This window comes from Salminus brasiliensis, chromosome 18 (assembly GCF_030463535.1).
Source record: "Salminus brasiliensis chromosome 18, fSalBra1.hap2, whole genome shotgun sequence".
Taxonomy (NCBI): domain Eukaryota; kingdom Metazoa; phylum Chordata; class Actinopteri; order Characiformes; family Bryconidae; genus Salminus; species Salminus brasiliensis.
Window position 1 is genome coordinate 14,932,837 of NC_132895.1, and position 16,701 is coordinate 14,949,537.

The 16,701-nt window shown below is 39.6% G+C and overlaps 1 protein-coding gene across 1 annotated transcript; it reads left to right on the forward strand.

The window, feature by feature from the left end:
• Window positions 1-1,350: 1,350 nt before the first annotated feature.
• Window positions 1,351-8,084, forward strand: LOC140539367 (5-hydroxytryptamine receptor 3A-like). The gene is made up of 9 exons (XM_072662069.1): window positions 1,351-1,417; window positions 2,449-2,612; window positions 2,863-2,907; window positions 3,084-3,193; window positions 3,402-3,571; window positions 3,811-3,971; window positions 4,334-4,544; window positions 6,432-6,662; window positions 7,801-8,084. Exons 1-9 carry the CDS (start codon window positions 1,351-1,353, stop codon window positions 8,082-8,084), a joined length of 1,443 nt encoding a protein of 480 aa, XP_072518170.1.
• The last annotated feature ends 8,617 nt before the right edge of the window (window positions 8,085-16,701 follow it).

The following is a 16,701-nucleotide window of genomic DNA, read 5'->3' on the forward strand; positions in this document are numbered from 1 at the left end:
CTCTAGGCTGGGTCTAGAAAGAGCATCTAAGGATTGAGATGATCATCACACTAAACACGCATCACACTAGAGCAAGCATCACACTAAACACTCTCTCTACCAGTTAGGACAATCTCACCTCTAAGATTTATTATTCCAAACAATATTCCAACAGATTACAATTCCAAACTTTTGAGCGCTGGTGTAGCCCATACACTAATGCTTGGCAACTGCTGCAGCTGGATGTGATTAACTGGATTTAGAACCACCAAAAATGAAGTTGAGGAAGTTGAAATCTATGAGTATTTGGACATACTCTTGTTAATCTTGGACAGCCTGTTTTGGATGATTGCTATCAGTCTGATCTGGCCTTTCTGTTCTTGAGTGTTACCAGTGAGTTGTATCCTGAAGTAAACCCTCTGCATTTGCTTTCATGAAGGCATTTTCTTGATTGTAGACTTTGACAATGATATGCCCACCTTCTGAAGAGTGTTCTTGACTTTAATAGATGTTGTGAAGAGGTTTTCCCTTACTAAGGAAAGAATTTTGCATCCATCTATTTTAGGTGTTGTCGTGCTCCTCCAGACCTTTTGGTGTAGCAGAGCTACACAAAGTGCATTTGTTTCTCCCAAATTGTGAATTTAGTCACTCCTAACGTTTCTGCTATGTCTCTGCTAGGCTTTTTTGGTATTTACTTTTGGCCTTCTTAAATTACATCAACACTTCTTCTGACTGCATATTCAGAGTTTTCACGAGCAGCTACAAAAAAGCTGTAAATTTAACACATGGAATCAACTCCTGAACGTTTATCTCTTTAGTTTGCCATGAAAACAAGCTTAACCTGGCTATACTTACCAGCAAATTGTTCAATTACTTTTGAGCCTGTAAAAATCAAGGGACCATGTCAAAATGGCTGATATTCCTGAACGGTTACTGCAACACTTTTGATGAGGCCCTTGAAATAAAGCTAAAAGTCTACATTTCAATCACATCATGGTTTCTTCACTTCAACTCCACTGAGGTGGTGTATAGAGGCAAAATGTCCAAATACTTATGGAACTGACTATAGATATTATGCAATTATGTGTCCAGCTAATCCAAATGTGTCCAGCTGTTTTTTCCATGCAATAGAGGTCATAGCAGATTCATCACATGCTCTCTTTGGCGGTGATCTCAGCTGGAGCTGGACGGACGCAGGGGATGAGGGAGGAGGGGAGTAATTAATTGGTCCAGCAGTCAGCAGTCAGGTGCTTCTGGTCAGCTCACAGACACAGACTGCAGGGTGCATCATCAGTTGAAGGAGGCAGGCCAGAGCAAACAACCAGCAAGAGAGCCACTCCTGATTAGAGCAACACTGGAGCAGTGAGCAGAATGCAGCCTTTAGCCCTGTGGACAGTGCTCAGCGTGTGCATGTACGGCGCAGTGAAAGCTTGCTCAGGTAACTCTGTCAAACCTATAACTTTCTTTGAACTTTCTTGATAATATTGGAACATCTTAGGCACCTAAGCAAACTGTTGAAAACGGTATTGGTAAAAGAAATGTGTGCATGCTTGTAAAAGGTCACTATGGCAAACAGAATAAATGCAAAAAAAGAGGTAGTAGCAAAAAAATAGCAGCTGTTTGAAGAACACAGGTTTGGTTCCATAATGAATTCAACCATTGAATACATTTGTTCGGTTCCAGCAGCAGTGCACCTAAAAAGACTGATTGACCAAACCAGGAGCTGATAACATATACAAATAATTCAGTATTTCTTTAAGAAGTAATTTAGAATTGTTAAACAAGCACATTAATCAACATGCATTCATATACTATTTTATATAGTAATATTACTTGCTTGTATACTGATATTAGTGTTTTCCTAAACAAACAAACTACTGAAACTAACAGCATTTTAAATATACCATTTGCACAGTACTGTACACGTCTGTACACAAAACGAAAGTGCTTTCTTTATTTACAAAGCTCCACTGAAACCTCTGAAACAGCTCTTTTAAAACCACACATTACAACGTACTACATTACAACCTCCTCACATTTAGAACAAATGGAAAAGGCATTAGATAGAATGATTGGTGGTTATGAAAGTACCATTTAAATCCAAAGAATGTGGTAAGAAGCCGTTTTCATTTTCACGCAATACCCCATTACTGTGAAATAACTTCATCATATGTTCATAAAACATGTTTTAGCTTTGGGTCAGTTTGAACTACTTTTAAATAATTCATGATAGCAGTGTATTATGAACCTTACTTGCATACGTATTTTATTATTTTATTATATACTGTTTCGATTTTTTACTGTATAACTTGCAGAGCCCTACTAAAAATGGGCCCTTGTTCACTCAGTATGTTAACTAGAAAAAAAATTGCTATACTTATCTGTAACAATTACACATTATAATTATGAGTACAGCAATGATAGTTTGTATTAAAGTGCATGTCTCTATATTCTCTCTCAATTTTGCAGTTAAAAAGCTTGGCAGCAATACAGGGAGATTTGCCAATGCCACTTTGGTCCGACTGTCCGAGTTCTTAAGCGCTGGATACAAGAAAGGAGTTCGACCAGTTAAGGACTGGCGGGATTCGACAATGGTGGCCATTGACTTGATGGTCTATTCTATTCTGAATGTGGTGGGTTGAATAACTGCTACAGATGTACCCATACATTTACTATATTATCCGTTTTCATATCTTTACTAACGTATTTAACCCCTTAAAATGCCTGAAGCCCACCGGCGGGCAGGAAGTGTTATTACAAACTTAGAATAGCCCCACCAGTTTTTTGCAGAAGTCCCTGTAGTTACTGAATAATTTGCCTTAGTGTGTAAAAAGCATGTTAAGGCTTAATGTGAATGGACTGTATACTGTGCTTGTGTTACAGGATGAGAAGAACCAGGTTTTAACAACGTATGTGTGGTATAGACAGGTAGGCTTTGATGACAAATAGTACATAGAAATTGTATGACAACTAGTCTAGAATGCATGCTTGGTAAAATTGATTACAGAATTTACACAATTACATTTTATTAATTGATCAAATTCATTATTGACTTTTTTGTTCGTTATTTATTGACATAACTCAAATACATGTCTCATATGAAGCAATGGATAGATGAATTCCTTGTGTGGAATCCAGAAGAGTTTGATGATGTCAAAAAGATCTCCATGCCCACTGCGAACGTCTGGGTCCCTGATATTGTCATCAATGAGTTGTAAGTAAAGTTGGCAGGGCTGTTTTTGATGGTTTGATTGTTGTTGTTTTAATTGCTAATTTTAATCTGTAATTACACTGCAGTGTTAAGCGCTGACCTTAGAGTCAAAACTAGCATAACTGTTCTAATAATCATCACCTACATAAAAGTTCTGCTTCTTCAGTACTGCTTCTTTCATTTGCTTCATTCATCTCTAATACCTCTACAGTGTGGATGTGGGAAAGTCTCCAGATATTCCATATGTGTATGTGAGCAATGATGGACTGGTGCAGAACTACAAGCCCATCCAGGTGGTGACCGCCTGCTCCCTAAACATCTACAACTTCCCCTTCGACGTCCAGAAATGCAGCCTTACTTTCCAGAGTTGGCTGCACACTAGTGAGTTCCCTCTTATAATACATACTGTAGTATGAGAAAGGGTAAATGAATACATACAATGCACTAAATAATAATGACAATAATAATAATAATAATACTAATAATAATAATAACATTATTTCCCAACAAGCAGACGCCAAATTAATCAAGCATAGGTTAAGCCATTCTACCTTATACCGCGCTCCAGGAGGCTGCAATCAGTCTGAATGAAGTGACCTTTAGCATATCTCATCCTGTAGTTAATGACATCAACATCACGCTAATGAGGAGCCCGGAGGAAGTGATGGTGGATAAGTCTGTGTTCATGAACCAGGGCGAGTGGGAGCTGCTGCACGTCCTCTCCAAATACAAGTGCTTTAGCGTGGACAATGACGACTACTACGCCGAGATGAAATTCCATGTAAGTTCTGAAGGTATATTGTTACACCCAGAATAACCATCTATCTAACCATCAATCAGCTATAGAGAGCACAAAGTTTACAGACAGCTACTGTAAAGAAAAGCCTGAGTGTTGTAATAATTGTTGTAATACAAATATCCAAGCCCAAATGTTCATTTTTCATTTTCAAGTTTACTTCCATCACCTAGCTTTAGTCCTGTACTTCCAATGCTAAGCCAAAGCATCAAACATGACCACACTGGTCAACTATTTTTGGGAAAAACTGTACATTTCAAGTTTCACTCTCTTAAATAACAGAATATTACATTCGCAGATTTGAGGGAACACTACTGGGAGATTTGTTCTTGTCCTGTAACCCTCAGGTGGTGATTCGCCGCAGACCTCTGTTCTACACCGTCAACCTGCTCCTGCCCAGCATCTTCCTGATGGTGATGGACATTGTGGGCTTCTATCTGCCTCCAGACAGTGGCGAGAGAGTATCCTTCAAGATCACTTTGCTGCTGGGCTACTCAGTCTTCCTCATCATCGTCTCTGACACACTGCCCGCCACTGCCATCGGCACCCCGCTCATTGGTAAACTGGTGAATCTTGTTCTGAATGAGAAAAAAAAGCAAGAAAAGTCAGTGGTACAGAGTAACAGAGTGGTGTAGAGTAACAAAGTGTTTGTGGTGTATAGAAGCAATATGAGTGATGAGAGCTTCATGCAGTGGGCATGCAGAGAATGCAAATGGCCTTGTCTGAATGAATTGATGTTGTTTATTTGGTGAACATGGTCATTATACCTGATTATACCTTTAGATCTTTCAGAGCTGTTTAAATCATCATTTCGACACTAAGGCTGCAGAATATTTGGGGGTTTAAAAAAAAATAGAAACTTCACATGAAAGTACCCCACTTTATTTTATCAGATATACCCGCCCTATACAGCCACTGCACTGAACTATGGCCCACATGTTGCACCATCTCAGCCACCTTATACCCCATCCATCAAATAAAAGGGAACAATCATAGGCCTAAAGCTGACCAGACATTATATAGGTGTTGCTTAGGTTTTACACCTTGGTTTGAAAATGGTCTTGTGGTCAGACTATGACCTCACTCTTAAAAATAATGGTGCTACATTAAATAAAGAACCATGTTTGTCATAGTGATTTGTGAGTGTGAGGAACCTTTAAGAGAGAACCACCAAAATGTTTTTCAAATGTTCAATTCAATTTAATCAAATTAATGGTTGCATCTCTATTGCCTGTAAAATGGTTCTTTATGGAACCAGAAGGGGATCTTCTATGGCATTGCTCTTATAATCTTTTGTAGCTCCTTTATTTTTTAGAGTGTAGAGCAGGAGTGGGCAATTCCACTCCTACATTCTACTTTCTACACAGTTTTGTGCTTTTCCTACTCAAACACATACGTTTTAACCCACCTGTTAATTGCCAGGTTTAGTAGGACTACTAGAGCAGGGAAATCACCAAACTTTGCTGTGCTGAACTCCAGCCTCCATTGTCCACCCCTGGAGTTAAGGAACTACAACATACCATTACAAATATATGATACAGTGAATAAAGTGGCCAGTAAGTGCCCACCAAACCCCCACCAAAAGATGGACACAACCATGCTGGTTTCACTGCTGTGCTGATAGTGTGCTACTACTCAAATTATCTAGTAAGTGGTGGTCCTGTGGTGGTCCATGATGGAAGGGGTGGAGGGAGCTGATAAATTGTGCAGCAACCCAGGGGCTGAGTCTGTAATTGTAAACATACAGAGTGCACCTATATGGTTGATGTAGTTGATGAAATGCCAATGGCTGTAAATATTTCATGTGGGGTTTTCATTATTTTGTATGCCTGGCACCCAGTTCAGCTGCATATTGGACCTCATTCACCAGCCCTTCTTGAGAAGACATTTCTTCCTGAAACTCACATATGCAGTTTTCACATTCACAGATGTTTTCTTATTTGGGATGTGTTTAATTTACGAGTGCAATCTGCTTTATCATTATAAATCATACCTGCGAATAATTCTGCAGATTAAAAACACATCATGAATTGGACATAGACTTTTCCATTGCACAAATTTAAGAAAGATATTGACATGTAAGACCTATTTAATGTTGATTGTTAATTGATTATTAAATATAAGATATTCCTAATAAGGTTCTGTGGGTGTTTCCCTAAGAAAATTTACAAGATTTGTATTCCAAGTCATTTTGGAGCATTTCTATTGGTCAATTCGTCATGAAACGTTGACACAATGTAAAGAACAACTTTGATTGACATTGACATTATGACAAAAACTGAAACACTGCAAAAATGGAGACAGCAATGCTTCAAATATTGTAGGTCATACTGTATCATGTCACCACATGCAGCAAAATAATTACAATGTAGTATTTTCTTCTTATTGAACAGCCCTAATCTATTATGATGTTACTTTTCTGAATGTGTGTGTGTGGGTGGTTAGGTGTGTATTTCGTGGTGTGCATGGCCTTGCTGGTGATCAGCCTGACAGAAACAGTGCTGATTGTAAGGCTGGTGCATAAGCAGGATCTGCAGTCTCATGTGCCTCAGTGGGTAAAGCACCTGGTGCTGGAGAAGGCCACAGTGCTGCTCTGCATCCGCAACAAGAAGTTCTGCTCTCTGCTGGCCCGTGATTCTGACCTGCCGCACTACAAAGAGAACAACATGAACACAGGTGAGCTTTTAGAAAAGCTACTACAGAACTACACATCAGAACGGATTATTTTAATAGAAGTATGCACAGTTTCAGGTATGTTCAAGTAATGAGGAGAATTGGGAATTAGACTAATTAAGTATTAACATTAGAACATAAGTGTGGCTGAAACCATAAGAATTACACTCCAGTCCAAGCTTTGGTGATTTGCACACTACCATTCAAATGTTGGAAATTATATACAGCTGTAACTTTTAAAGACATTCTTAGCTGTATGTTTTCAATATTTTGGAAACAACTAAAGTTATTAAATGATAAATCATACAGTGTCACTGTCTTCTATTGATTGTTTCTTAAATATGAGGCATTCTGTACAGTCATTTGAATTTATATTGAATTTGAGTCAAGTAAAATGTATTGGTATAGTGCTTCTTAGGACAGCTCTACATAAATCTGTAAACAGGACAAAAAAAAGGAAATCGAGGGAAGACCCATAACTCAGAAAAGGGGAACCATCATCCTCTTGTCAAAAACCACATCAACACAGAGGTGGACAATCCCAGTCCTGGAGGCCAGAATCTTGAATGGTGTTTTGCCTTTTCCTGTTCAAGCTCACCTGATTCAGCTCAACTGTAAATTACCAGGTTTAGCTGGCCTGTTGGAGCAGGGAAATCAGCAAACTTTGCTGGACCCCTTTGCCCACCTATGCCTTAACACCACATAAGTCCATTATTAAACTTGCTAAATTGTGCTTTTATAGTCATTAGTGCGCTTAACAGTAGTTATAGTAATAAGTAGAGCAGATTCTGTCCCATAATATATCCAAGTGTCCATACATCAGGATGACACAGAGATGCAGCTTAAAGGCGTTTGATGCCAGGAATGGAGGGTAGGCAACTGGTCTCTGGCAGGTAGCAGGAGACCCTAACGGTCAGTCTTCTGACAGCATCAGCCCAGACAGGTGGGCAGTCACAAACTCAGGAAAGAGTAAAGAGATGGAATTTGGATTTGTGGAGTATAGAGAATATGAATATTATCAGAGTGTGGCTAGTGACACCTGCATATCTGACTGGAACTAGAAGCACTATTTATTGCTTCATGCATTGCATTTCATTAAAAGGACATTCCAAGCTGAATAAGTTCTTTTTTTTACCTGCAGTACGCTGTAACCACCACTGTGAAAGCTCCAGAGACATGGAGAGGGGGCTGGGTATCGGGATGCCCGTGCGGGACAGCACCCCTCCAGTTATGGACAACATCCTGCATGAGGTCTCCTCCATCCGGCAGTTTATGGAGAAGAGGGAGGCAAGCAGGGAAATCGCTAAAGAGTGGCTACAGGTCGGCTACGTGCTGGACGTGCTGCTCTTCAGGGTCTACCTGCTGGCCATGCTGGCCTACAGCATCACCCTGGGTGCACTATGGTCTGTCTGGCAGTACGCCTGAGAAGGCTGAATGCTGTTTGTTGACATAACTGGTTTGTGAAAAATGAACATGCAGCGGACACAATGGGTGTCCCACAGCAGAATGGCTAGTTCATGGTACGTGGAGTGGGTTAAGCTGTTAGACATATTTTGGAACAGCTTGCTGAACTAGCAGAGTAAGCAGAAAGGCCCTTGTCAAAGCCCGATATTTAGAAAGGCATTTTGGTTATTCAAACAAATCTGTGTATTTGAACACATATGTAGTTGTGCATAGTGTATACCATAATACAACTGTACAGAGCTATTGTAGGACATGTGTTTAAGGAAGACTACAGTGTGTTTGTCAGTGAAAAACACTGTAAGTGCAAGTATTTGCTTTAACTTTTACTCCAAAAGACTGTATGTAACTTCTTAAATCCTCATAAAAGATAGCTAAAAGGTGGTTAATGGCCCACATATGGGATCTGTGTGAGTAGTCATCAGAAATCATGAAAGGAACAGGGTAAATCAATTACAGACTATCCATCAGACATTTCACAATGTTTTAGGAATGCTGCACAGCCTGAAATTTGGAAAAAGACCTAAGAACATACTCAATGCATTCAAAGGTATCCAAACATCCCCTTATAATTTATGAATTCAGCTGCTTTTAGGTGCACCTATGGCTATGGGCATTCAGTTATGCACAAACAGCTTCTAGTACTGCCAATAGAGCAGTGGAACTGTGCTCTCTGGAGTGATGCAGCTCCACTCAATGCCTTAGGAATGAGTTAGAGTGGTGTATGTGTTCTACTAATCATCTAAGGAGTCATTCATTATCTGTATCTGACTCACTTGTGGCTCAATGCAATCAAATTGCGTTCCTCACAGCAGTGTTCCAGCATCTAGGGCAAAGCCTTCCCAGAGGAGCAAAGCTTGTTTCTGTAGAAAACTGCGGATGAACCCCTAATGAATTCCTTTAATTTCCGAAGAAACACTGGATGAACAGATGTCTACAGACTTTTGGACATGTTGTGTGTTCCTATACTGTTGAAAGTAACAGAAGGAAAAATATGTTCTACTAAGGGAAGCAGAAAGTCATGTATTACTACTTGTAGCACTTCTGAGTTCCTATTTAATCATGCTTACAAAGGTTTCGTACACTCTTCAACATAAAGGTCCATCAGGACCTCATTAATTATCTACCAGAGTGAAAAACAAGAACCGAAAAAGGTTCTTAATGTCATCTGAGAAGCTCTTTTGGTTATCTAAACTTTTACTGGAGGGCTCCTTAAAGAAGCACTTTTGATGAATGAGTTGTGTGAGGTCACTTAAAGATCTTCCCCATATTGTAAATGTTGTCAACCAATGAAAGGCCAAGCAGTTCTGAACCTTTATATCAAAGAATGCACCTCAGTTTGTTTTGTTGCTCAGAAAACAACAGAGATATCCTCAAACAACGCACTGGAAAAGCCATAACATTAAAACCACTGATGTAAAGTGAATGATTATCTCATTATGATGGGGTGGGATATTCATATGGAATCTATTGTGTATCTATTTTTGCTTTTGTTACTTTATCAAAGTGGCCAAGCTATAGCATGTATAGTTGTGATATGTATAGAAGTAACTCTGAAACACTGGCCTGGAAACTGTTCTGACTCAACCCCCCCCCCCACACACACACACACACACTTGTCTATAGAGCTATTTGTTATTAATCCTTGCCTTAGGACTAACACTAAATGCACTAATTGTAAAGATTTCTTTTTACCTCGATGAGAATGCACTCAACAGGCCTGTGGTGATTGGATAACTGCCACTGACAGTCGCCATAATTAAAGCAAAAATGAGTTAGACAGTAAATGGGAGCATTGATTCCAATACAATCAATAAGACTGCATGTTTGTGGCCTGTCAGAGCGAGGTTTGTGCAATTCACAAGCCATTACCATCACTCAGAGGCTGAAAACAAGAAGTCATTTGTTTTATCTATTGTTACAGAAATGTAGGTAAAACGACTTACGAGTTGTATTATCTTTCATATTGCTTTTTTCTCACACTCAGCGTTGATGTGATCATGGAGATGGTAAAGATCAATAGACTGTACAAATGTTCTGTTAACTTCAAAAAGTAAGTAACCTGGATGTTTTCAAATTCTCAGCTATTCTCAGATATTATGTTAATAAAAATGTACATTTGAAGGCAGCCAGGTTCTTTTTCTTTTAATAAAGTGACCGTGTGAACAATGGCAAACGCTCCCATGCTGAAGTCTACTGGAGTGCATGTCATGCTCACTCACCATCACTAGAGGGCTATAAAAGCTAAAAATCGTCCACTGTAGCACTGGCTTTGTCTGAGGCCCTCACAAAATATCTCCATGAATAAGTCTCACTAGGGTTTGAAATGAGGAATAGCAGACAGTTCATAATCAGCAAGGTCCTGGTGAACAGCAATCAGCGGCAGTTTCACAAACGCCAAACCATAAAGGGGCAAAAAAGACACAAAATCAACACTCACTGTGACAAATTAGCAAGCAAAATTCAGTCGGCGATTAGCCACTGACTGTCTTTCAGAGAACCCGAACCCTGACAAAACACCTCTGAATGAATGGCTTCCGTGGGTTCTTGTAGGACATCACTTGTTTTGTAAATGCGCTTGTCAATAGACATCCCCTCGCTGCAGGCTGAGTCGGTTCGGCCTGCTGACGCCTACAGGCACGGTTTAGCTGGGAACACAATCGGGGGGATTTGGACAAGACCACGTCCGCCATTCAGCACATCACTGTCTAAACTCCCCTCGTCCATTAGATCATATCTGGGTCAAAGAGCACCCAAAGATGGGACCCCCTTGGCCGCCACACAAAGGCTATTCAGTGGCAGATCCGCATTCACTGCAGCCCCTCTCTCACATGGCTGGGAGGGTCACATGACCCTAACTGAGACCCAGCGGCCCAGGGTGCCAGCTCGGACGCTTCTTAATGATTGCAGGAGAAAAGGAGGCACCTTTAATGTGATTAGAAGGCCTTACAGGCGCGAGATGGGCTTTGGACCCCAACTCAGTTCTTCCAAAACATGTGTTTGACATTGAAATATGATTTTTGCTTTGTGGGAATTGCTACAGGGAGACCTCACAAAACACACTCAAATAAGAACTATAAACAGAATACATGTGTGATAATATAGAAAGCAGTATTTTACACATTGTTCACTCTCCAGTCCATGTATGCAAACTAAGCTGTAAAAACAACCCATTTTAAATTCCCTGTTTTTGAGATGTCACAAAAATGAAAGCATTTACATATATCCACCTATCTAGCCCGCAGCTATTTACCCCTGCCAATTCACACTGAAGTGTATAAGCACTGTTCCAGAGCTGCTTTTAAAGATAAAGGATAAAGAGAGTTTGGAAAATGGTCATGTAAAAATAAATAGTTTTTGGTACATCATGCATTGTAAGAGGAGATTCTCAGGTCAGAACAAAATGATTAAATATTAAGATAAATACTATTAAAATAATAGATTAATTTGAATCTAAATACATTATATTTAATAATTTAATACATTATATTTAATAATTGTTGATCATAAAAAAAAAAACTGTCTGAGCACTGTCTAACTGGTGATATACCAATCAGCCATAACATTAAAACCACTGAGGTAAGGTGACAAACAATAATTACCTTGCTGCAGTGGTATGTGTCAAAGGGGTGGGATTATTAGTACGGCAGTAAGTAAACAGTAAGTCATATTGTGATGGCTAGATGACTGCATCAGAGCATCTCCAAAACAGCAGGTCTTGTTGGGGTGTTCCTGGTGTGCAGTGGTCAGTGCCTACCAACAATGGCCCAACTGGTGGACAACTAGTGTGACAGCAACCGGACCACATGGGTGCTCAAGTCTCACTGATGGGCTTAGGAAGCGAAGGCTAGATCACCTGGTCCAATCCCACAAAAGAGCCAAATTTACATTCAGACTTACAGCATTTAGCAGACGCTCTTATCCAAGCAAAGTGCTTAATCATTGACTCGCAATGTCCAAAGCTAGTGTAGATAGACCCCCAACTCAAGCCATGACCCTGCCAGAAATGAGCACCCAGTAACCCTAATGCAACAATTTGCAAGCAATACACGATTCCAAGAACCTGAATGTAGTGATTACTAAACTATGCAAAACCCCCGGAGAAGAACAAGCCAACTTTTTCTTTTAATAGATATTAGTGCTTTATTAATTGCTTAAGAGCTACTGTGTCACAAATTGGTGCTCTGGAGTCTTCTGGACTCCACATCTTGCTGTGGCAGAGCTTCTTTGGAAGCACAAGGGGAACCTATACAATATTATGAAGGTGGTTATTTAATGTTCTGGCTGATCAGTGTATCGTCACACTGGACTGGATGGAAAATAAAGCAATTTGTAAATGTGGTCTTTGGGTGCGTCAAAATATATGTCAAATTAGTCAAATTAGGCACTTAGCTTGCTGTTCCTTAGTGAGAGAGCAAGAGAGAGAGGAAGCAAGAGAGTGAGGGAGCAACAGTTTGGTCCATTTTTAATAAATAAAAATAGTTTGCTTGGTTTGTAAATCCAATTTTAACAGTGCTGGACATGCATACTATTTTAAAGAGCATATGTCTTATCTTGTGGCTGAAACACTCCTTTTAATTGCAGCAACAGCCAAGGTTCCTTTCAAAACATGTATATTATTTGAATAAGGAGCTTACGATGACAGATCATTATGCCATTTATATCTGACATGCCTGACTGGCTTCATTTGAATAAATCCAGGTCTAGTATTTCCAAGCTTACTTGTTCAACACATTTCCAGTCCACTGTCCACATCACTAGCTACGTTTAACGAGTACATTAGCTGGATAATAGAATCCCTGTTTTCAGAGCAAATAATACCGAATTTAACGCCGAGATCCCAGAGACAGTTTTACTATTGTAGTGGATTGCCGCTGTTTGTTCAAACGATTCCTCAGAGCTGTGTGTAAAGGGCCCAGGCAGACAGGGGAGAGCTCAGTGCCTCTGCGCAGGGCTTACGTTTGTATTCTCCACTCGTCTGCTTTCTGGAGAAAACGAGAGCAGAGACTCTTTTGTTTCAGTCTATTTCCCTCCAAATGGTAATCAGAGCAGGCTGTGATGGCACAAGCCCTGCACAGCTAATGCTACAGTACATGTGTGACTCCCCTTCACTAAGCAAGGCCTTTATCTGGGGGCTGTGTTTTTCCACTGCAGGAGATGCAAGTGCTAACAGCTATAGTTTGTATTCATCGCTCTCATGCTCACTCTCGCTCAAACTGGTGTACAATATTGGACACCGCAGCTGGATGTGGAGTTCTTTCACTTTATACTGATTCAAGATGGATTTATAAACATTATACAATACATTATACAATATCCTAAGCAGCTGCATCACTGCCTGGTTTGGGACCTGCACAGCCTCTGACTGCAAGACCCTTCAACGCATCGTGAGGACAGCTGAGAGGATCATCGGAGTCTCTCTCCCCTCCGTCATGGACATTTACACTGCCCGCTGCATCCGCAAAGCAACCAGCATTGTGGATGATCCCACCCACCCTTCACACAGACTCTTCTCCCTCCTGCCATCAGGAAGAAGGTACCGCAGCATCCGGTCCAACACGACCAGACTCTGCAATAGCTTCTTCCCCCAAGTCATCAGACTCCTCAACTCAACTCAACTTCTGAACTGATGTCTTTTCTGTTACATGCACACACACACACACACACACACACACACACACACACACACACACACACACACTCTCTCTCTCTCTCTCTCCAACCATTTACCCCAGATAATATGGGAAGCATTTTGCACTAATAACTTTACTACCTCACTGGACTCAATATTTATAACACACTGCATAATTTGCACACTACTGGCAATTATTTATTATTCTCTGTCTGTACTGTGTTGTGTTGTCTGTCCGCACTTGTGTTGTGTTGCACTTGTGTTCTATATGCACTGTGTCTATGTTGCACCATGGTCCTGGAGGAACGTTGTTTCGTTTCACTGTGTACTCTGTATATAGTTGAAATGACAATAAAACCCACTTGACTTGACTTGACATATTAAAAGTCCCTTGGCTTGTCCGTGGTTTCTAGATAAAACTTTAACAGTTTTGTAAAAGATAATCTATTTTTTACACTTTAAAATGGTTCTTCACACTCTCACCTTTGATTTACCAAAAAATGGTTTCTTTAAAGCTAATTTGCAGAGGCAAAATTAACGTTACAAGATCAGCCACAACACCAGGCTCATCACTCTGAAAATCAGCTAAAATCAGCTAATAGCACGTATACGATGAACGTTGAGGTTTTAGTGTCTCAAGGTTCTAGCTAATAATGCTAGATCTGGTTACAAAGCACCATAAAAATATCACCAAATAATGCAAAAATGAAAAGAGCAATCTTCAGAATAGTGAGCTGAGCTGATCACTAAAAGCTGAAAAATGACTGGAGAAGCTTGCGCACTCATCAGTTCCGTACAGTACATGGTGCATATTTACTTAAAAATTGTAACTGTTGGAATGCACTCATAAAATGAGTCTGTACGGGTCTGTGGGTTAACACAGGAAGTGGCCACTGGCTGCTGAAAGTTGAATGAATGCTTAAAAGGACCCTTTTCTGTTTGCTTGCTTGGAGTGAACACAGCGGGGGTGTCCTTATACAGTCTGAAAGTTCTGTACTTGAGCTGATCGAAAGATGTTTTAGTGTCCAGTCAGGTCCATAAGTATTTGGACAGTGACACAATGTTTGTACACCATGGTGCTTCTGTACACCACCTAAATAGATTTGGAATGAAGCATGAAGATGTGCTGGAATTGTAGCTTTTCAGCTTCAGGGGGTTTAACAACAATATATTTCCCCAACCGTTTAGATATTAGCCAATTTTACGCAGTCCCTCCATTCTTACAAAATTCACTATCAAGATGCTTTGAAGGCATGTTCAGAAGTCTGAGCATTCTCCAGGTATTAGGCAGGTCACTTTTGTGAGCATCCTTGAAAAATGAAACTCCCAGTAGCAGGTTCTAACCACTGCGCACACGTCTGTAGTTACACATTTCATGTATAGAAAGCTTTACCAATTGCATGCATATGGAGTAAAATTAATTTAAACATTGTGCAGAGGTTTCAGGCGCCTAAGCGTTCGTCTAACCGATCAGGGTTTACTTGTAAACAGATGCAGGCAAACATAAGTACAGTAACAATGGTTTCTCATTTTGAAGAAAGTACACCAGCAAACATGCTCATGTGGGGCTCGCACGGGTGGAAGGTGCGTTCCAAGTGGGCATGGGCTGAGTGTGTTTGTTACAACCCACCTTAATCTCACATGGGTCTCATCTAGGCCCTGTATGCAGTGTACAACCCAGATGGGGCTTTTGAAACAGATGTACGTCATCATTTACTTTATTTTTATTTATATTCAGTATTTTTAACAACTTCTTTTTTCTAATCTTTTTTGAAAATCTTTCTTCTTTTAATCTTTTTTGTTTTATTGTTTGGCCAAAAAAAAATTGACAAAATAAATCAACAAAAACCTAAACACCTAAATAATTGATTATTAATGTAATTAAAGCAAACTGACTGTTCCATAACATTGCTAGGAAAGTTCTCCCAACAGTCCCTTTTTTTGTAAATACATAGCATAGCATTTTTTTGTTTAAACAAGCTGCTAAAACCATTACGGAACATGTACGTTTACTAACCTTTATCATGCAGAACACCCTTGGCTGACATTAGGCCCTACTGATGTTAATGAGCATAGTTAAAAGACATGGAAAAAGCCAGACAAACTTAAGTCCACTTTTTATTTTTTTTCCTAACTGCAGATTTTAGGAATACAACTGAACATTTGTTATTTGATGAGACTCATAAATAAAAATACAAAAAAAAAAAAAATCACTACAAAACAATCTACTGTTAGTAGGATGTAAAAAGTCTCTCACTATTAAAGGCACACAATTTACTTAGTAACAACATTGAGAAGAAAACCTGCAGCATTAAATCTCTTTAATTTCTTTATTTTTTTTTCCACACTCCATCAGAGAACACTGAAATGTTACAAAGAGATGTGTCTGATTCTACACAGAAAGAAAAACTACATCAGAAACTGATGCCGATATCTGTAGCACAGTTGCCAGAAAGTAGTGCTACAAAAATAGCATGTTGCTGGAAAAGACAAAGGACCTTTGCAAAGCTTAATGCAAATTAATCATCTTTTTTTTTTTGTTTTGTTTTTTTTGTTTTTTACAATTGACAACCAACAGAAAAAAATAATAAATGGGCACCTTCTAAGATTAGGCTAAGATTAGGTGCTGAGGTAGACGTAACTATAACAATTCAAATAATTATAAAAACACTATTTTTTTTAGTACAGAGCAACTGGACTGGCACTTGTGCTGTCACAACAAGGAAGGAAAAAAAACAAAACAAAACCAAATGTAAGCCATAAAAAGTGGGGGTACAAGTGAAAAGAGGGAGGGGGTGGGGGGGCAAGAGAGAGAGAAAGAAAGAAAGAGGCAGAGAACAAGAGAGCGAGAGAGAGAGACAGAGAGAAATAATGGAGAAACAGTGAGAGAGAGATGCTTTGTTACAATAATAATAAAAAAAAAAAAAAAAAAAAAAAAAGCTTTGTTAT

What these genes read in the sequence shown, in the direction of transcription:
- LOC140539367 (XM_072662069.1), top strand. Translation starts at nt 1,351, where the DNA reads ATGCAGCCTTTAGCCCTGTGGACAGTGCTCAGCGTGTGCATGTACGGC. An exon ending in TCTATTCTATTCTGAATGTG is followed by an intron (nt 2,613 to 2,862) that starts GTGGGTTGAATA and finishes CTTGTGTTACAG; the next exon opens with GATGAGAAGAACCAGGTTTT. An exon ending in AGAGAACAACATGAACACAG is followed by an intron (nt 6,663 to 7,800) that starts GTGAGCTTTTAG and finishes TTTTACCTGCAG; the next exon opens with TACGCTGTAACCACCACTGT.